General features: G+C 34.9%; 1 protein-coding gene across 1 annotated transcript in view; it reads right to left on the bottom strand.

Annotated features, from left to right (window-relative positions):
• The window catches only part of LOC150095323 (acid-sensing ion channel 4-A-like), a 38,233-nt gene extending 15,062 nt beyond the window's left edge, over positions 1-23,171 (bottom strand). The window contains exons 1-4 of the mRNA XM_090410649.1: positions 22,720-23,171; positions 19,197-19,266; positions 12,411-12,556; positions 11,068-11,183 (exon numbers count right to left, since the gene is read on the bottom strand). Coding sequence (XP_090266775.1) covers positions 11,068-11,183; positions 12,411-12,556; positions 19,197-19,266; positions 22,720-23,171 — 784 coding nt within the window. The remainder of the gene's footprint in view (positions 1-11,067; positions 11,184-12,410; positions 12,557-19,196; positions 19,267-22,719) is intronic.
• Positions 23,172-23,461: the final 290 nt, after the last annotated feature.

Below are 23,461 nucleotides of genomic sequence, written 5' to 3' on the forward strand. Positions count from 1 at the left end.
TTGTTTTGGAACGGGTCCCCTGATATTGCTGGAACGCCGGGTATCCTCCAAGGAATATCTGGACATTGCTGCCGATCAAGTCCATCCTGCAGTTTAAACCTTTTATCCAGAAGGTGATGGTTGTTTCATGGACGACAATGCTACTGTCCATCGCACAAGAATTGTTCCGCATTGGATCAGCAAGAATGACAGCAACTTCCACCATCTTCCCTGGTCACCACAAAACCCAGATGTGAACCCCATTGAGAATGTATGCGCCATTTAGAACTTGTTTAAGGACAGTCTGGTGAACGCCTGGTATGTTGTAGACATAGATGCAATCCAACACCTTGTGGGATCTATTCCAAACCTCATATGCCCTATAATTCGAGCTAACGGCGGTCCAAGACGATATTAAATAAAAGTTTATAATTCAGTGGCCGTTATGTCTAATAAGATGACTACTATTAGACATAACGAGTTATAGATAACTGAATGAGGGAAGGGAAACCTTAAGAAAGAGGAGGAGGAAGAGGAGGAGGTAAAAAATATTCCAAATATTCTAAATTTGGCCATTTTCTGGCAAGCAGTGTATGTGCTCACAAAGGTAGTCTCATCCTTGTGAGAATGGATGATACGGTGAGTAATTTGGACACTTAAAGTGACCTGCGGTGTGATTGTTGTAGCTGCAATAGGTTTCTGTCAGGAATAGGAAACCTGGTCGAGATGTCTGTAAGTGATGGTATATGCCACTTATGTTTGTGTTTATGCCACGATGTTGGTAAAATGAATGTGAAAGTGATATTTCCATGTCCGGAGTGTTAGAAAATCATTATTCATAATACGAGTAACTCATATTTTTAAGAATATTCAATAGTTCAGAATTTTCTAAATATTATAATTATAAACAGAATATTCTATTCAGAACATTCTAAACGAATAATTTAATAGAATTCATTGAATTCTATTAAATACATTCGTAAAATGCTTCGTCGATGACTGTGTTTCTCTTTTCACAGTTTCCTAGATGATCGGAATGTTTAATTTCTTGGTATGAGTTTAGCTATCTGATAACAGATAATATTTTTTCAGTCGAGAATCTAAATAATCCTTATTGTCTTATTGTTTCTAGCCGTAGGTTTGGAAATTCGGTATAGAAAGACTTTACTGTCCAATGTCCAATAAACAAATAACTTGCTGGGAAAGCTGTTCTTATTCTTCTAAACGTGAATGTTTTCTAGGTCGAATTTTCCATATGAGGGCCTGTCCTTGAGGGACACTTATTTTCTAACCAAAGACTTGTAAAGTTTTCTTCAAAGAAACTTGTAAAATTATATTTCACAGGGAGTTCAAATCTGTGTATCTTAGGCGGTTTCAACAATACTCATTTGAATTGGTTGAAAAGACCCATGTTCGAATCCCGATTAAGACGAGAAGAATCTTTATAGGGTTTTTCCTTTGAAGTAGAGTTAGCTGGTGTCAGAGGGAAGTGGTGTAAAATCGTGTATTCAAGGAACTTTATTCAAAACCTCTTGTATACCGATTTTACTGGTAAACAAAATTCACTAAAAATATTTGTGAGTTAATAGAGAAATTTTCATATTTTTTAATTTGGAAATAATAATTTTTTGAAGTTATTGAATATTGTGAAATCAAAAAGCTTGTATAAGAACAAAGGAAATTATATATGAGGTAAATTGTGTCTAAGTATACCTCTAGTCAACTAAAATTCCAGACAGATTAAAGGATTAAGTTATGATCTGAGGCCACTCCAAACGCGAAGATCGACATTACACGGGGGTTTCCCGTCTGAGTGCACCGCTCGATGATGGTGACGGTTGCAGAACATCAAGGGTCCCAGGGGATTACTACATAAGAAAAGACGAAGGTCATCGGAACGAAATAAATAGCAGTGCGCTACGTCGAGACGGGGCCTTTTTCTTGGAGTTCGAGTCGATCCAGTGTGCAGTTCCCGTTCGTGAGTCAGCGTGAAGTTACGAGGTCACGTGGAGTTCCGACGAGAGAGTTCGGACTCATGACGGTATCAAAGTCACCGTAAGCCGAGGAGTTCTGCAGAAAGTACGATGTTCGGTAACGGCAACTGAGCTTCACTGGAATCGTGGGTAATGAATTGTTATCTCAATCGGAAACCTTCATTCAAGAAGCAAAGGCCAGGAAAACTATGCAGCTAAAGCAAGTCATATTAGGAGGAACCAGATGCAGAACGTCCAAGCTGTAGGAATTAATTTGTCCGCTGATAACAAGTAAGAAGTCTCGCAATTTTCGAAAGGGATGTCCTAGTGCAGTGAATAAGAAGAGATAATCGCTCGAATGAACCTGAGAGGACTAGACTTCGTGAAAAGTAAGAACTTTACATCATTTACCAACTCAGTCAGAAACCAACTTATATTGTGATCGTGGTTTGAATTGATGAAATTGATTTATAAAGTTAATGTTGCATGACTTTTGGCCTTGAGTTAATATCTGAATTAATTAATTCTATGTAAGAAAAAGCTAGCTCAAATTATTGTGAAACTGCTTGAGTTTATTAATGTAGAAATTCCTTAAGCGTGTTTTTATTATATGTTGACGATCGGAATGTATGTACAGTTAAGAGGGGGGTAAACTTCTAGACACGTGGTCCTAAAATAGAAATGTTCAGATGGTTGTGGGATATGATTGGATAACTTTAAAGAGTTGTTAATTAGAGCTTACTTACAAAAATTAAGTGAATGTAATATCTGTAAATTGTGTATCTTTATTTAGTGATGAATAAACTGTTTTATTGTCAAAATAACTTGCGTGATCTCTAAGTCCAATGCACTACTCATAAAATCGAACCTATGTGTTTTGAAGTAGATATTGCCACGACTGCAGAGTAAGAATTATATACAGGTAATTTGGTATATAGATTAGTTAGAGAGAGAGAGAGAGAGGAGCTGTGTGTCATACTGGGTGTTCTATTCTTCGGAGAGAGATACTACTCTTATCCTAGAATTTTGGTGGCGCAGCTGACTAACAGATAAATTTTCCAAAATTTAATTTAGAATAAACACCAGTAGGTCAGACAAAGAGATTGGCTCTACCCTGAGGCGATTTGTTCTGTAAGTTTTTCCACACGTGAGCTTTATTATTTGCGGCCATAAGTTAGAAGTATAATAAAAGTTAAGAAGACAAGTTTTCAACGGGATAACGTAGAATTTTACAAAGGCGCAGCAGACAAAGATTTAATTGGAGATTTAGTAAGATATAATAAAGGAAAATAATAAAAAAAAGATATTTTTACAGTGGAAAGTTTTTTTTCCCTCTCTCGGAAACTGGTTTTTCATCCTGCAAACAAACGGCTAAAAGAACATACGCAATATACAGACATTGGAGATTACAAGAATAACGATTAACCATCCTATTCTGTCGGATCTAGCTCCATGCCTACATGGTATATGGTATGAGTCTTCGAGTAAACTTAAAAGAGGAAGGAAGGAGAGTTTTTGTCAGCGAACGCCCTGCATTAAGAATAATAATAAGAATCTGAGAGTCATATTTGTTATGCATTTCTTTAATTTATTATTTTAGATCCTGTGAATTCATTGTGATTTCTATCTTATGTAACAATACAAATATAGCTGTGTTTGATTAGGTATACTTCTTTAATTTGTTGGATCAGCAAGCATAAATGCTATTCATTTATTTTCTGAGGTATTTATTTCGTATTACTAAAATGTGCTGGAACATCTCTCCTAGGTCCTATTCAGTTTTACTTTAATATTCATGTAGCTATTTTAACCCTCATTTTAAAGCTGTTTAATCTGGTTTTAATCCATGAACAGTTAAGGAAGTTGGAAGTATTGTATTGCGTGATGATCTGAGATAATATTAAAGTTCGTCCTGTTCTTTTGCATGAAGTGATGAAAAAACGTTTTCAATACCGTCTTCTTCTTTCATATTATGAAATTCAGATGCCATTAAGACCGCATTGGATCATTTCTGTGTGCTGTTATTGATGAATTAGACTCATCTTGCTTTAGGTTTTCTAGATCCGTGCGGATTTTGCGATTTGTGGAATCGCAGTTTTGAGCCACTAGACGAAGTCACATTTATGAATTAAAACTATGTGCTAATCTCAGCTCACTTGAATACTGCATTAGACGGAAGAAGTTCAAATTGTAATTCGTAACTCTCTTCCAATAGGTAGATCCAACAACAGTTGGATGTTGGGCCTGTGGACCCATATTTCTGCACATATATCCATCGATATATGTGCAGCAGTTAGAGTTAACTTTCTAGCATGATGTTCTATAGTCTGTTTCATTAGTTATTAAATTATTTTATGCAATTATAACGAATTAGAAACCTTGAAAGCAATTATATTAACGTGATTACATGATGGCAATGTGATCGTCAAAATAAATAATCAAGCAGACTACGTAAACTGACTAAAAGGGGCAGGAGAAACTTGAAACGGTTCGTGTGATTCTCCTGTCATGCATCGGTTGATTCTCCCAAACTGGAGTTTAGGGCATTGACAGCTGTAGAATGTGACGTTACATATTGCGCTCTATAACGTGTTCTATGGAAAGGCTGCATTGAAGTCTTTTGTATAACATTCCATGATTACACTATGCTGCATACTTTAATCAAGAACGCGAACTCTTCACTATACAAAGTGGAACCAGATCACTAATTAACTTGCAAGCAGTGGTTTCCATGGAAAAGGTTATGTCAACCGTCTTGATTGGACAGTGGAAGAACAATCCAATCGAGTTATGATATCCACTTTTCAAATTAGATGGACATGTCAGAGTATAGTGATCGCTAGGAGAACGTTATTTGCATAGAGTATCATTCCGTCTGTTATATATGGTCATAATGATGATGATATTATTTAGGAATACTTTGGTATTACGAGAGGTTTTAGTCCGAAATGAATATAGAACATATGATGTTCTGGACAATTTTGTTTCCTATATGACGTGGCAGCTCTACGAAAACGACCATTTTGATATTAACATGATTATATACCTTGTCATTCTGAATCGCTGTGTGAAATAATTTTAAAGATGATGAAAACGAAAACAATAAGGTTATTAGACTAGCTAGCACAGAGTCCCAATCAGAATCACATAAAGTACGTACTTTGGGAAAGAGAAAAATCATCATGTCTATTCTCACTAGAATTGGCCTGCTTTTTTTTTTCTCTCATTTTTTTAGAAGAGACCAAAATACACGTGTCCGATTATCGATATTCACTGGAAGATCTACTCATTATGAGACACATGTCAAAATGAAACGAGCTTTCTGAAAATCTCAGCTGTGTGGACTGCCTGGATAATTTTCGAACATAGTGTGTGTACTGAATGTGCAGAAGTCGGTTCTTGCTGTTCTACTCCTGTACACAGGAATACACACGAGGTGATGAAACATCCACAGGCTTCAACGGGATGGCAACAATATCTAAATATCCACATCTGTATAGCCTTTATTGTAGAAATATATTTGATCCACTTTAGCGGCGTACAGGCTGATAAAAAAAAAAAGCAGTTTATTGCATCCGTAGCAATCTACACCAAAGACAAATCTCTACACCATCTGAAATAGTTCAGCAGATTCACATTGTAACACAAGAAAAATAATCGAGTAGTAGACATGGAAGCACAGTGATACGACACTGCTCGTCTTGAGAACTGAATTCCCAATCGCCACGTTATGGAAATTTCTTCAGAAAAGTCTTATTTAAGTAATACGACGTACACGTTGTTGCAGAATGCAATATTACATAGCGTCTTCACTTTGTGATATATTTTCTATTCTCATTACTTGACTATAAAGAGTACTTCCAACATCCTATAGAGAATATACGAATGCGTTACCTTTTTTGGAGATGTAAAAACACTAAAAATGTAGCACATCATTTCGACACTATACTCTGATCTCATTTTAATGTAGCGTAGTTTCATAGTAGTTTCCTTTTTTGGCACAAAAATTAATAAAAATCCTGTTTTAGAGACGAAACGCGGAACCTTTTAAAGCCGCTTTAGGTGACGGCTATAAAATAGGGCGATGGTCTCAAACAGGGCGAGGAAATTCGTCTGCCGCCTCCAGTCATTCACAGATATCATTTTCCGCACCCTGTTGATTAACTGTTATGTTGCAATGAATTGAATGGACCTGTGGTCCTGTATTTTATCCCTCTGTCAGATTTGCAACGAAATATCTGGATTAAGGATTATTGTTATTATTATTATTATTATTATTATTAAGAGAGACATCCAGGAAGTCAGAGACTCATCGAAGGAGGCCATTAAGTAGACTAGGGTTTCTCAATCTTTTTCTACGACGGAACACTTCACAAATCCTGAAGTGTTCACGGAACACCTTGGTTATTTTGTAATGTATTAATTAATAATTAATTGGTAATTTAGCTTATTTTATTGTTAATTAATAATTGTTAATTAATTACTAATGATTTGAAATTAATTATTAATTAATAATTAATTAAACATCAATTAAACCATTATTAAATTAATTTGTGCTGATTTTCATTGACGTATCTCATTCTGATCACCAAAAATTTATAATATTATTATAAGTACTTACGAGTGAATGCAGACTTTTTCTCCTGTGTGCTGGTTTTTTAGGTTAAATATAAATAAAATAAATGAGTAAATCTAAGCGTTAAGAAAAAAATAATCATTTATTGCCAAATGTTAATTAGTAAAAACAAAACACATAAAAATAGTATAACGTATATTGCAAATTAAGTTCTTAATGACTCCGAAGTTTTTGAGTCTTTGAATTACAAATTCTTTTGATATCAGGCACAATATTAGAAAGTTGAATTCTCATATTTGGTGTAGCGTCGAATCTGTTCCTGGACTTTGATTTGGTTGCAGCATAATATGAAAATCCAGCCTCGCATAAATATGTCGTTGTAAAAGGAAGTAAAACAAGAATAGCTAGTTTTGACACGCTTGTCCAGAAATCATTTATTGGCAGTTCCTTGTATTTTTGTTTTAAATCAGAGTCACTAATTAAGTCAATTAGATTTTCATAGTCACTTGCGCTGAAGCCTGCTGGCTTAGCTGTCACTGAAAATGGATTCAGAACCCAGGAATTGTCCTCACTGGATTTTGGAAAATATTGCAAAAGGGTTGATTGCAAGTCATGCATGTGTTCTAAAATTACGTTAGATACTTCTTCATTTACTTTAGAATTTATTTCAGTCAAAAATTCATTGCAAGGTGAGAAAACAATCAAAATTAATCTGTTCAACTGTAGAAATCCAGAATTGCAACTTCCTATCAAAAGATGCAATTTTATCTCTTGTATAAAAAATTGTAATATTCTTTCCTTGTAATGATAAGTTAATTTCATTGCACTTTGTAAAAATATCTGCCAGATACGCAAGACTCATCAACCATGAAGAATTTCTTAATAATTCAATAAAATTTTGTCCTAAATTATGTGACATCAAGAAGACCATTAACTCACTAATAATGCTTTTCTTCTGGATAGCCATCTTACTTCAGTATGTAATAAAAGTGCGTTATGTGCACTACCCATTTCATCGCACAAAATTTTAAATAATCCGGATTGAAGCGGTTGAGATTTTACATAGTCGATCATTTTTACGGCTTCATCCAAAATAGTTTTTAAATATGTAGGAATTCTTTTTGTTACTAGTGCTTGTTTGTGCAAAACACAATGACTTTTGGTGTCTCTTGTAGCTATTTGCAGGATACGTGTTAAAACTCCCTTCCTCTTTCCTACCATTGCTTGAGTACCATCTGTACAAATATCAATACACTTCTCCCAACCGATTTCCTGTTTTGTAATATAATTATTAATATAGTTGAATATATTTTCTCCGGTAGTTTTTTCTTGTAGATATTCGCACATGAGTAAATCTTCTTCAATACTTTTATCAAATATGTAACGAACAAACACTAGTAATACAGCGAGTCCTGCGACATCTGTAGATTCATCCATTTGCAATGAATATTCACTGCAGTCTAAGTCGATGAATTAGCTCTTTTTCTATGTCAGCAGAAAGATCTTTGATGCGGCGTGAAACAGTATTATTTGATAATTGTACTGCATCTATTTTTTAGCAACGTGCTCGTTTAACATGCATGATAAAATGTCTTTCACACAAGGCTTAATGAGCGTCTCACCAATTGCATGAGCTTCACCATGAAGTGCAATGCGGTAACTCATGCGAAAAGACGCCTCTGTTGTAGCAGTTATAGCAATTATAGCCATTTAAAGTTTAGATTTTTCTAGCGAGTCACGTCGTCTCTTAAAAAAATGTATATCTTTTCCTTTGTGATCAGTGTGTTTCGTTTCGAAGTGCCTTCGAAATTTAGCTGGAGCCAAAGAACTGTTTACTAGTATTTTATTACACAAAACATCAGGAGCATGTGTATTGCCAATACACGTAAATTCATAATTTAAATAACTTTCATGGTACTTCCGTTTTAGTCTGTTCTTAGATGACTCTTGTTCTTTAATATTAGCGTTTGAAGAAACCACAGTTTGCAATTCGATATCTTCTCCAATCATATGAGTAGATGTGTCAGTAGAAGTACTTGCTCCTCCTTGTGTTAAAGTTTCTGTCTTTAAACAAGAATCCATGGGTATTTTTTCAATAATATTCAAATTCCAATATTTGTCAGAGCTATAATAAAAACAAATAGAATTGTGTTGTAAAGGTAACTTTAGTATGAAAAACAATAAGATTATAAATAAGAAATGTCGAATAATATAAAAGTAAATGAATAATGCAAAATAGTACAAAAAGACTGCAACACACAAAAGTAAATATGAATTGTAACACTACTTGTAAGAAAAGTACTAAACCGTATCAAATAATGTAAAAGCAATTGTAATAAGAATGATTTGATAAAATGTTCAGTAACAAAAATTAAACAGTTCGAAATAAATCAGATATTAATTATAAAAGTAGTTAAAAGTGTAAGAAGAATTCTTTTTTTTTAAAAGTCGCCTCGCCTCCCTATATACGGGAATAAAAAGGCGTTAGCCGATTTTTTTTTTCCGAGGGCCCGGTCCCAAGAAATTTACTGGTAAATACCTTTCCAAAGTTTTTTAAAGTTCATACTTTAACATAAGTATTAATAATTAATTATGGCATAATTATAAAGAGTATTAGTATACTTATGTATACAGTGTGGCATGTTGACTATCAATCTAGTTATCAATCACTGGACTAATGAAATGTTGTAACATGTCGTAGTTTCTTCAGGCAAACATCATTAAATTAATTTGTGCTGATTTTCATTGACATATCCCATTCTGATCACCAAATATATTTATAACATTATTATAAGTACTTGCGAGTGAATGCAGACTTTTTCTCCTGTGTGTTGGTAGTTTCCCCTCCTATTGTACATCCTAGAGATCTTTGTAGGCTTGAGGTGGATGACTCACTATCTGTTTCGTCACAAATACCCTCAATAAGAGATTTCTTAATACCAAAATTAAACAAGGTGCCTTGTCTCTTATTCATAGTAATTTTAACTCTGTATTCCTATTACTTTTAAAAAAATCACGACACTCCGGTTTCAGAACAAGCGCTTACACACTGCAATACGAACTTGCGAAGAAAGTATTCAGTATTAATAGATTTGAGAACCGGATACCGATTACCTTGATCTTCAATTTCAGTGGAAAAATTTTCTTTATACTTCCGTGCTGATTGGTCACTGATATTTGCAACGCAGATGTTATTTCGTTCAGTTTTGAGAACACGCCGCCCATTGTTGTAATCGGCTTGCAGGCAATTTGTATGATCGGTCATAAACGGCGGTATTCTCTTTCCCGATTGCTGAAAGATTTCAATGTGTGAAAATTAACAATAATTCATGAATACTTCCATGTTTAAAAATATGCCGCTTGGTCACTGACATTTGCTACACAGATATCATTTCTTTCAGTTTTGAGAACAGAAGATATGACACCAATTGTTGTAATGGGCTTGCAGGCAATTTTTATGACCCGTCATAAACAGCATTATTCCCTTTCCCAAAGTTGAAACGTTTCGATGTGTGACAATTAACGATACACATATGCCATTAGGTGTTCTGGGTCTGAGCTTTTCGGCATATTCACGAATATTATTCTCCTCAGAATATTTTTACTATAAAATATTTATTCATGAAAAATGCTTAGAAAACTAAAATGACAAATTTCAGAACTTCTCGCGGAACACCTATTCACCTTCCGCGGAACACTGGTGTTCTGCGGAACACAGTTTGAGAAACCCTGAAGTAGACTATTAATTGAGTATTAACAAGATTCTGGTAAAATGTTGAGTTAATGCTTATCTAAACGATGTATTTCTGTAATTGGGCAGAATGATTAATGTTTGTTTTGTATTGCATGCTGTTTAATTTTAGTCATAATCCAAGTTTTAATCTCTTTTCTCTTCAAGTTAAAAATCCCCATTAGTTTTTTAATGATGCCGAATGATGTGAATAATTTACTTTATCACTATAAAGTAAATTACCGGCATTGTAACTCATGCAAAAGTTATATTTTCCGGCTTCAACTTCCAAACATAAATAGCTTCACATTAATGGATTTTTCACAGTAGCGCACGAACTTGCGGAGGCGATGATTTTCGAAGTGGCTAAAATGTGAATACGCTGTCTAGTTCTGCATGCACGCATGTTATTATTGTTGTTGTGATGAGTGTATACTTTTTGCGTAGCATTGAACGCTACTACACGGAAAGTACATTCTGCTGAAGAAAGTAAGGCTATGAGGTCAGTGTGTTTTACGTCTATTAGATGCGTGTGTTCTCTGATCAGTTTGTCTGTTTTGCCGAATGAGAAACACTTCTACTTCTGTATTAATTGGCTAACTTAACTTCTCTTGAAAAGATAATTCTTTGCATTCTAGATGGAATTCGAAATGCTATCTTTCTAACCAAGGGGAATAGAACTGAATCCCCCCCTCAAAAAAGAAAGGAACACAGTTACACAGCTCTAATAAGTGAATTTAAAATTCAGTAATATAGTATTTAATATAACTTAAATGTACATCATTTAGTTGAAAATTAAAAACATTTACCGCTTCTTTCATGCCATACATCTGGTTCTTTTGCCTGAAGTGCTTTCCCATTATTGTCTTCTGGGGATAACGTATAGCAATTTCCGAAGTCAGGATCAAAAAAGCCCTTGAAATTTCTATAAGACACAAAACTTCTATTATTTCAGTGTTTCATGTGTATAAAGAAAAATATATTTCAGTCTTCTTATAACTGAATATATTCAGCAATCATTACAATATATGTAATGATTGCTGATGACGTAACATGAAGTTATGACCTATTAATATTCACACGGATAACTGTTTGCGGAAACTGTGTCTATAGATCCACACTGACATAATTAAATATTAACATATTTACGCCCACTTCGGTAACGATCGTTATTCTATACTCATATTCCCATTTCCCGACACGTTCCAGAATCTTTTGCAGGTTTTCCACGATTGAGATCTGATGAATTCACTGGCAATTCAAGATGGATGATGACCTCCATATATTCCTCTAACCTATTTGATTTCACACCAATTTCATATCGGTTCCTTACAGCAGCGTGGACCCGTGAAACGGTGCATTATTGTACTAAAAGATTGCATTTAGGGACAGCTGCAGTATGGCAGAAAGCACGTGTTCTGTTATGAACATTGTTAGAATACACTGGTCATATTGGTCACTACGCAATAGGGGTCTTAATTCTGATCATCCACTTTTGTTATTTGTGCTGTATCGTTATCCGTCTATCTGCGTGGTGCAACAGAACCCCTACCCCAGCCAGTGTATACTGACCCTCCCCAGCTGTTGCTTTCAACGATGATCTTTTACCATCGCCAATTTCACTTTCACTTACTTTCTTTCACTTTCACCAAGATACGTATGTTCACTGGCAGGTTTGGATATTCTTGGGAGCGAAAAACCCGAGTTTCCGGGTGAAAAAAAACCCTACCTCGATATGAGACCGGCTAACTCACCTTTAGTCAGAAGAGATCAAATAAAAGTTCCTCATATGGGTTCGATTTACTGACGGGAATCGAACCCAGGGTCTTTCCGAACAAAGAGCTTCGTCTATACTGACTGAGTTACTGATGCTCCTACCTTCCACCTTTCGTCTAATATTTCGTCAAATACATCTTCCACATTTCTCCACCACACTCCAGAAACGAATTTCTTTCGGAAAATTCACACCGCTCACTGCACGATAACATTTCATGATAACCTATAAAACGTTTGTTGAGGGAAATATGACATTTAAAGACGGGCATTTGAAAATCCTTTAATGCTTCGGAATTATTAAGTAATTCTTCTATTTATGATTAGAAGAATGAATTAACTTTCGACTGTTTTGACATATAGGCATCATTGTACTTACTTTAAGCATCTTTCCATTTCCAGTTGTTGGTTCCCCTCAAACTGACAGTTTACAATCATATTTTCAATCTGATGACCAAGTATTTTCCTCTCAGCAAATTTCTGATCCACGGTTAAATTCTCAAAAGCTTCAAAAATCTCGTCATCCTGTAACTATAAACATACTCATAAATTATAATGGTCGTTTAAAGGTATACTTGTTTGACAACAGGCACAAATTTCAAAATGAAAATGTCCAGTAACATCTTAATAAATTTTATAGGAGTTTATTAAATAACCTATAATCCAAAGTTTACGTAAGCATATTTACGAGTTAGAATATGCTAAGGCCTGCTGATCATTAATCAACACTCTCAAACTGCTAATCTGTTGCTTAGATGAAGTTCAGTGATGTTATAAATATACCCTTAAAATGTATGATAAGATCATGCATTCTGTTTTCTATCAGCAAATAAATCTTCGTAGCGACGTTCGTGTGATATTATTATCTTACTATATGTGAAACCGGAGTGTTTAGTACTATATTTTCATAATAAATTTAATAACATTTATTATGAAATAAATAAAAAATAAAATTTAATAAAAAAAGTGCATTTTCTGTCCTTTGTTTCTACATCGTCATCTCGTGTTGATAATTCGAAGTTAGGTGTTCCAGAATTAAAAGCAGTTAATTTCGCGATTTTTTAAAACTTCAATGTGTACTTTTTTATTATTATCTATTTTTACTTTTCCGAATGGAAAATATGTTCAGTGAGGCAATAAGCAGTAAGCTGGATTTACTGAATACTACTGAAAAAATAATATGGAGTATAATGCAGTATAGCAGATAGCCTAATAACCAAAATTCTGGTTCTGCGACAGCACTTTCTTCACGTGTGAAGATTCCAGCAGAAGGGGCGAAGTGTGTTTAGGAGGAAAATCAATTTTGGTTCAGAAACGTTTAATATAAATGTGTAAAACATCATGATATTTCACACAAAAACAACAGAAGTATCTACTATCTGAAAATTCAATTCTGAATAAATTTTAATTGTAAACAGTTAATAAAAAAGGGTGTTAGATTAAATGGGTATGCTAGATGCAGTAATTTTCGTTTGTAATTAATCTTAGTTTTCATAGCTTTTAGCTGATAAAAGTTTTTTTTTTGTTGTTGTTAATCATTTTCATTGTAATGATAATATATTTTTTCGCTACAGTGGGACCATTTTTCTCGTTAAAATGATTCGAAATGATAATTTTCTCTCTCTACCAGGAATTTAATGAAATTTAGTATTTGGGATTATTATTAAAATTTGTCTCGCTTCATTTGGACCATTTTAAAAGAAAATTATGCATAACAAAATTATGTCTATAGTACACATATACGGTAACCCATAAAACTGTGTAGGTTCAATTGTTGTAATAATGAGTATGTCACTATACAAGAATGCTATCACGAAACTTATTTTTTTATGATTTTCTGCAATCATTTCCTTCTTTATTTACAGAAAGAGACTTATGTGACTGTTAGTTTTAGTTCTTAATTGTGTGTAATTATAACCTGAATTTACTTTTTTGTCTTTAGTTTTCTCAATGACTAAAAATCATAAGACAGCTCCAAACTCTGCCATTCGTAAATACTGTATGACACCCAAGAAAGTTGCTCATTAGCTAACATTAATCTGACTCACGAACACGTTTCTCTCTTAGCAAAAGCGATAAGTTCCTAAAGCGCGGTTCGTTATACGAAATATTGCAAAACTAAAATGAGTCTGCACAGATTGTGCAGGAGGAATAGTGGAGAGTTTGTGGATGTGTGGAGTGAGTTTGATGGCGGGAAGGATTTATATACTGTGGTTCGCTTATATTTGAATGGATTTGGTGTCAGAAGTCTTGCTCAGTGATAGTTCGGAATTGCATAGTCAGTGAAACAGAATGTTCGGCGGGGGGGATGCATTGAGCATGGGTCCAGGCAACCTGGAGGATAGTAAGTGGGGAAAGTGACAACATGATAGGAGATTTAGCACCCTAGGTTCTTAACTTTAGTGAGCTAAGCAGCACAAGGTGTAAGAGAGGTTGTTGTTGTATGAAGGGGGATATTGCAGTTTATATATTAATGGCAGAAGTATTCGAAATAAGAGCGAGAAGTTTCTGGCATTGATTAGCACAACTTAGCCAGAGATTATAGGCATTAGTGAGACTTGGTTGGCTGAGGATGATACGGGCATAGGAATAGAATTCAAGAGATAGTACCTTCAGAGAGGACAGAAGGAACAGTACAAGGGGAGGGGTTTTGGTAATGATAACAGAGGAATTAAAGACAAAAAAAATAGAAGTAATCAGGGGACAGAGATCTTGAGGGAAATTTATTTGAGGCTACTGGTGTGAGATAGAGGCCTACAGGACCAAATATGTAATCCGTTGCTGGTATAATCCAAAGGTTTAAGTGAGAATGTAGATGACATTCGCAAATTAGCATGACACGAGTACAGTTCGGTTGATTATTATGGAGGATTTCAACTATGGGAGACATAGAGTGAGAGGAGGGATGGTCACAGGAGAGGAAATGGAATTTAAACAGCTGCCGAGAGATAATTATCTAAGGCATCTAATGGAGGAAACACGAGGATCGAGATTGCTGGATCTGATCATAACTTAACACTAACCAGTCTAGCTACGCTGCCTCCGCTTGGATAAAGTGGTCATGTAGTTTTGACTTAGGTGTGTGCCAGGCATGCGGAATTTTCAATTTAGAAAGGATATATGTAAAATTACCGAAATAGGTGATTATAACTAGCTTTTAGGAGTCAGCTTTTGCAGTTCCATGGCATAAGAATTTGGAAGGGAGAGATGGTGGTACATGGTAAGTGGTAAATGGGTGCTTGAAGAAAGCAGTATCAGACTGTATACCCAGAGTCAGAAGGATAAATCAGGTAGGAGTTAGATATGATTTCATAAAAATAAAAAGATGTGGAGGGATTATAAAGAAAAAGGTGATCAGCATGTCAATGAGCAGTACAAAGTGCAAGTAAGGTGACCTGTATGCCAAGGAAAAGCAAAGAAATTATGAATAAATAAATGGGAAGCTAGCTGATGAGGAAAAGAAATTCTAACGAGTTCTTTCGCTATGTGGCAAGGAAAAGGAGAAATGGCTATGGAAGGATGACTTTAGAAAGTGGTGATGATGAGGAGGTAACAGAACCAAACCAAACAGTTGATTTACCTAGTGAGCATTTTGAGGTGGTGTACCATCTAGCTGGTGACAATGCCAACACAGCCATGAGATTAGATGGCATATCGGCCCTTCTATTATGAGAATGTGCAAGAGAATTATCAGCTTCTCTGAGAAAGCTGTTTAATTCAGGCCCCAGTACTAGGAAGGTGCCAATGGAGTGGAAAGAGAGCAAAATAATCCCGCTGAGGTAAGGTAAGCAGGTTACTAATAACCTGCGTATCTTTTCTAATAAAGTGACATTCGAGTTGGATAAGTGAAATATCTACTCAGTGATCTTGCTAGACTATGTAAAGGCATTTGACAAGATTTCGCATAGAACTATGTTGAATAATTTTGAACAAATGGGGATGGATATGAACCTGGTGATATGGATTAGAGGATTGCTGATAGGCAGATATCAAAGAGTGGTTTATGGAGAAGTTATTTATGAAGTCTAGCAGAAGGCGAGTAATCAGTAGTGTACCATAGCACTCGGTACGTGGCCGTCTATTGTTTAATTTGTATATCAATGATATGGGAATGATTTGACATGAAATATATTTAGTTGTTTGCTGATGATGCTAAACTGTGAAGAGCAAATGAAGTTGATGCGCAGATCCTGCGGAAAGATTTAAATAGACCAGAAGGATGGGAAAAGGTAAATGGTAGCCAGTTTAATGTGACACAAAGTGTGAGATGATGAACTTTGGGAAGGAGAGATCACAAGCTATCTACCATATCAATGGAACTGAACTCAGGAAACTGATAAGGCCATGGACTCACAGTGATTATGGACAGAAAGATGAAATTTAGAGGGCATATTGCGAAGGTAACCAAAGCAGCATCAGATTACGTGGTTATTGAAGAACACACTAACAAGCAGATATATAGAGGTTATTGTTCCCCTATATAAGACAGAGATCTGGACTCCCGGATTCCGTGGGGAAGAAGTGGTGAAGAGGATCCAGAGGCGAGTGGCAAAGATTGTGATAGGTCTATGAATGCTCCCTATGAGAATAAATTGACGGTTTATGGGCTTCAAAAATTAGATGATAGGCGAAAAAAACAGGAGACAGGATAGAGGCATATAAGTTATTAAAGGGATTTTATAGGATTATAGTGAAATTGTGTTCTTTTTTTAGTACATGACAAGAAATTGTGTAAAAGTGTGTTCAGCAAGAGTGTTAGGAGTAGGTATTTTGCTTGCGAAAGGGGAGGTGAATGGGTGGAATGGTTTACTGGGGCTGTTGTTAGTTCTTCATCAGTGAATGAGTTTAAGGAGAGGCATGATAGGTACTGTGTGAATAATGGATCTTTCGTGATGAGTCTTCTGACTCCATGGAGATACCTGTATAATAATAATAAAAAAAACAAAAAATGACTTTTATAGTAATGATGAGAAACAGCAAATATTCATAAAGAAAGTTTGGGACCTGGAATATTTCGCAGTGTTCGAATCCCTTTTGCTACTAGAAATTATTCATAAAGTGCCCTATCAACTTAAAGTCTCTCTCTCTCTCTCTCTCTCTCTCTCTCTCTCTCTCTCTCTCTCTCTCTCTCTCTCTCTCTCCCTCTCTCTCTTTTCCCAAACAGTGGTGTTCCTTCCTGGGCCAGTCGCGTATACGTATATCACAGTCAGGATATTGGAACTATTTGACTTCAAGAATCATCATCTTGCCTGCTTAGGTTTCGTCTTTCTCACTTTATATGTTATATATTGACTCACATAGTTTATCGTTAAAGAACTAAATTTAAATTTAATTCTTTAAGTTAATAGGCCAATTTATGAATAATTTCTAGTAGCAAAAGGGATTCAAACACTGCGAAATATTCCACATTACTTTATTTTAACCTATTACTTTCGAATATTCGCTGTTCCTCGTCCTTACTGTAAAAGACATTTTTTATTTTATTTTTTTATTATACGGTTATCTCTATGGAGTCAGACTCATCAGGAAAGCTTTGACTGCAAAAATTATTGAAGTCCGACATTTTTTATACGAATATAGACTTAAGTTCAAGTCTAGTCGCCCACTGCAGGAATTTTTTCTAAGCCTTTCTTCGACAGGTTCCCTAGTCGATCTCTGGCATGGGCAAGCGGTTTTTTTCCCAGAAACTCGGGTTTTTCGTCCTGTAAAATCAAAATACAAGAACATATCCTGTTAGGGTTAGGTACCAAGAGATGGCAGTACTTGTTTTCCAGTTTCCTCATTGGTTGCTGCTTATAATTAGTGATTGTCTTGGGGCAGCTATATACGATTGGCTACTGGTAGAGATTGAACTTCTCGCTCAGTTTCCAAAAGCTAGATAGGGTTTTAAGGCTTCACTTACTCCCTATAAAGGAATAAAAGGCGTAACTTTAACTGATTTTTTTTAAAATGGGAATATTCTTCAGTTGTAACGAGGTTATGATTTCGTTGCTGCGTAAATGTGCGAATCATATTGTAATTCACGACAAATGATTTTATTTGGCATTTGTTCATATATTTAAATATGTTAACACCATGATTTCTATTTAAATTATTGCCTGTGCGTAGTACCACAGCTGTTGCTTTTAAAGTTCTGTGTCTGTAGTCATTCTCGATGTAAGGCATAGAACTATTTTTTACAATCTGTAACGTGATTTGATGTTGAGAAATGATGAGCTAAACCAGATGTGATGATTCTGTTATGATTGACATCCCCCACATGTTCCTTCTGTCTTATTTCAAAACTTCTAGAAGTCTGACCAATGTAAGAAAGGCCACACGTGCAGGGAATTTCATATACTCCAGGACATTTGGAGAAAGGTACTTCATCTTTGGGTGATCTTAATATTTGTCTGATCATGGTAATGTCCTGGAGTATATGAAATTCCATGTACGTGTGGCCTTTCTTACATTGGTCAGACTTCTAGAAGTTTTGAAATAAGACGGAAGGAACATGTGGGGGATGTCAATCATAATAGAATCATCACATCTGGTTTAGCTCATCATTTCTCAACATCAAATCACGTTATAGATTGGAAACATAATTCTATGCCTTACATCGAGAATGACTACAGACACAGAACTTTAAAAGAAGCAGCTATGTTAACACCATATTTGCTCCAGTGTTTACTGGAACTCCTTCGATATACGAATTCCTGCAGTTATTCACCTTCCACCGATGCATTTATTTATTTATTTATTTTATTTTTTTAAATTAGTTGTAAATTATAATCAAGATAAATCCGCTGTTTAATATAATTAACATTATTTTGGTATAAAGGATAATATGAATTGAACTTAATTACTGTATGTGCTGTTAGATTCAATCTTTACCTTCCAAGACTTTAAATCAGTTGTAATAATGATTCGTTACGATGATATACTTTTTCCTTGTGCCTTGTTTTTACTGGTAGCAACGTTATCTCTAAATTTTCAGTATAACATACGAAAATTTAGAAACAAACCCGAGAAAATCTTGCCGTCTTTCTTTTCAATGTGACACATTTTTTGAAATTATACGCATCTGGTATTACCCGACAGTTTAAATAAATAAAAAAAACACACACACATATTAATATCATTATTTACAAAGGAAATCAAAATAAAATGCTTAATAAAAACTTACCACGACTTCAAAAACAGTTTTGTTTTCACATCTGGATTTATTAAACTCGCAATATTTTGATCCTCTAATTCTGAAAAAAAAAGTCAAAAGTCATAATTTAAAATAACTTAAAGTTAAAAACTAAAAGTTTAAAAGTCGAAAATTAAGCTCCTCCTTAGAGCATCTGGAAGAAGAACGGAAAACATTGTTGTGTCCTTCAAGAAAAAATTATCTGCGTTATCGTCGTGATGAATCTTTGTATGAGTTTTTTCAAACACAGGTCAGTTAGCCACTCTCATAAGAAAAGAGTTGTTGTTGTTTTTTTCTCTCCTCTCTCGAAAACTTTGGTTTTTTCATCTCACATACAGGCAAATCTGCCAACAGAACTGACATAATATACAGACAAAAAAATAATATTGTTGCTGGTGAGCGGCAGATGGCGTTGTGTAGTGTCTTTGTGGTAGTTGGCGATTAAAGTAGGGAAGACGGTTAGTTGTGTTTAATGGCATATTGTGCCTTCCGGATTGAGTGCTTGGAGGTGTCACGTAATAAGATGATAGTAATAATAAATATAACGTTATAATAAATTAATTATAAGTTAATTAAAATAATTATGAATATAAATAATTATTAATTAAAATAGATGATTAGGAAAAATATATATATTCAATAGTAGTGCTGTTAGGGTCCAGCTAGGCTTACCATACGTCCCGGTTTGAAGGTATGGTCCCAGCGTCCCGGCCAGTTTGTCATTTTGGTAAAAATGACAAACTGGCCGGGTTATTTGGTAATTTGGTAAAAATTTATTTAAAAGTGCAGAATATACACGCAGTACAAAAAGTGCAGCCTCGGAAAATGGCGATTAGGAAACATGAATACCCCACTTTGACTCTGGCCTGTACGCTGCGTCGCAAGTCATTGTTGAGCATGCGCAATCTTAGTTGGGTATAGATTGAGAGTCGATGTTTCTTTTCTGCGTGTTGTTTGTGATTTTTTTTTACTTCATTAAATTAATTTAACCCCAAAATGCCAAAAAGAAACTGTGTGTTTACGGATGAATTAAAAAAGGATTATCCTTTTTTAAAAAAAGTTTGTGGTAATATTGACAAAGTGAAATGTGAACAGTGCTCTTCAGAATTTTCTGTGGCTCATGGTGGGCGTTCGGACATAAAAAATCACTTGACATGTGCGAAACATAAGGCTAGTCTAGCAGCGGCAGGAACTTCCTCAAAGATATTGTCATATTTTAAAGGTGCCGATCCAAGTGACAAAGAATTTTTAATAGCTGCTAAAGAAGCAACTTTTGCATTTCATGTTGCTATTCACAATCTCAGCTTTAAGTCTGCCGATTGTCCGTCTAAATTGATATCAAAGCTTTTTGAAACAAAGTTTAGACTGGGAAGAACAAAATGTGAAGCTGTCATTCTTAATGTGATTGAGTCACATTAAGAATGTTGTTTCAGCAACTTTGTGAAGATTTAAACAAAACAAATTTTGTGACGATATCAATTGATTCTTCCAACAGAAAAGAAATTAAAACTGTGACATATGTTGTGTGGTATTTTGCACCAGATTGTGAGTAAAAGTTAAACTTTTAGACTTTCAATCAGTTTCCGGTGAAACTGCAGAAATACTGACAAATCATTTAATGTCAGTTATGAAAACTCATAATATAACAAAAAAAAATTATTGGATTTTGTGGAGATAACTGCAATACCAATTTCCTGAAGCTCGTAAATTAGCACATATTTGTTCGATCCGTTAATAAGAACAACAACAAATCTTGACTCTCAGAATATTTTTTACCTTATGTAACTGGGTTGCCAGAGTTCTGTCTGGTCACACATTTTGTGTAATGGCGGATGGATCTTTGTTTTCAAAATTTGTGCCTAATGCAAGGATTCCACAAGCTAATGCTAGGATTTTATCAACTACTCTCTTCTGTTTTGCTGTATATTGCATCTTTTTCAGTTGACTGCAGATCCAATCCAGTGGGTAGATCATTCATGATCATTACACGTCGTGCAGAACACTTTCAGTCAAGATGCTGCACTCGAAGAGTACATTAATTGGTTCATTTTGGGATCGGAACATTTGCACCTGTTTCTATATAACGAATTTTAATGATTCAGTATATTTTTAACTGAATGTTTTGCCTAGTTATCTCACCATATAAAAGATTTAAGGGAAACGTGATAAAAGAAAGCTTAGTAAACCTAAAAGGTTTACGGATTTGAATATACGACGCTTCTTATCATTGAAGAAAATGGGGATAAAGATGAACCAGTGAACTAGATTTAACATTTTTTCTTTGAAAATTTTTTGTTATAACTTTCACAGTTATTTTTTTTTATTGAAATGCAATGGAGATTTGTGTTTATAAGTACTTATTTATTTTTTGTTTATTTTATTTATTTTGAGCAAGCAGGCTTCCAAAATTTATCAAATTTTAATAAAATTATTAAATTTTATTATTTAATATAAATAATATTATTTATTATTATATTGTTTGTTTATTTTTACACACATATGTTCAAAAAGTCATGAACACATCTTTTTTAGATATTTTTATTAAAACACTATATCTTTAAAATAAAAACATAGAGAGATTATCAGATTATATATATATCCCTAATGATGAACCTGGATGTTAATACAGATCTGACATAGCTGTCTACATTCATATCCGGCTTCATAGCAGAGCCTAACCACTAGCTGTTAAGGTGTTAGTGATATAAAAAAGGAGGCAATCAGTAAAATTAAATAAATAAATAAATGAGTTTTTAAATTTTACATATGTCCGAGTGGCTTTGCGCTTCACAACCGTATGCCTTGGAAAGGAGTGTCCTGGGTTCGATTCCCGTCGCTGACGTGAGGAGCTTAGGATCTTTCTGAGCTAAGTTAGGCTATCTTGGGCATGAACTGCAGGGTTTTTTCTCCCCAGTTTATGTGGAGTTTTTCCTCCCGCAAGCAGGCAAACCTTGCAGATTATATATATATTCTACCTTATCCCCGTATGCGGTTATAAGTAATAGAAAGATTAAGAAAAAAAAAGAAATTTTATATACATGTATAGATATTCATCAGGTACTATCTTAAATAATAGCTAAATTATTAAAACTAAAACGTGATTTTGTTGTAAATTTAGTACATCAGTGTAATAACAAATTAGTATCGAGGGTGGTGGTGGTCTAAGGTTTTTTAAAATAATCTGATAACCTTGCTCTAGAAACTAAACAACGAACGTTCTAAATCCATTTCGGGCTTTAATAAATGAGCGGTGGACTCACACTGCGGTGTCCACTTGTGAGAACCAAAACCACAGATGTTGTTTGCGAGCGGGTGCCTCTGTCCACTCACAGAGACCAAGACAACATACAAATGTTAATAATTTTAGTACTGGATGAAAGTTTTTTACAGTAATGCATTAAATGGGCTTTTATTTTTTAAGTAATACTGTATATTAATCAGTTTTAAAAAATTAAATAATGTATAAAGTAGCGTGAATGTATTTACAAATTTGAATTTTGAAAATCTCTCCTACCTGTTATTATTACAGACAGTAATAGCAGGGAACTGAGAATCTCCATCGTTTTCAACTTCAATAGCCACTACTGTTGGGTACCGATAGAAATTTGATAAAAAGCTCCCTGTCTGATATAAAAATCCTATTAGGCAACTGAAGAACACAAATATCCAAAACACGCGTCTAAGGAGAGTAGGGACTGAAAATATGGAGTTAATCCCGCTGATTGTCGACTTACTGAAAGCCTTTCTGCAGTAGGATTTAACGGGTTGTAGCGAATCCTCCTTATTCTTGTTTCGCTTGGTCTGCTTTACATATGGACCGTGTATCGAGCAATAACCATAATTCGAAGATGTCATATTTATGGATCTGCTCGCAGAATTTTGTAGTCTTCGAATGCATGACGGACAGTTTCTTTCTTTTTCATTAACAGACGACCAAAATGACTTGCGTAAAGCGGGACTTTCCATTCTCGTTGGTGAAGAAATAGTGGTTTTCTTTTGCGTCCACATTTCATCTTGTTCAGAACCAGCTGAAGGGCGAGTTGTGATTTTCCTCCTTCTTCTTTCCCTTAGCATTAATGCTGTCCTTTATAGAGAAGCCATTGAAAAGTTGCGGATGTCCTAGAAAAAACGGTATGGTTGTTATTATAATTGTTTACTCTCTCCCTCCCACTCTCTCTTTCTCTCTCTCTCTCTCTCGCTCTCTCCCATCGTGTATATTTTGTATTACTGGAAGGTTTTCGATTATTAATGTCATA

This window comes from Typopeltis vanoorti, chromosome 20 (assembly GCF_054136105.1).
Source record: "Typopeltis vanoorti isolate ZY-2024b chromosome 20, IOZ_Tvanoo_1.0, whole genome shotgun sequence".
Classification (NCBI taxonomy): Eukaryota; Metazoa; Arthropoda; class Arachnida; order Uropygi; family Thelyphonidae; genus Typopeltis; species Typopeltis vanoorti.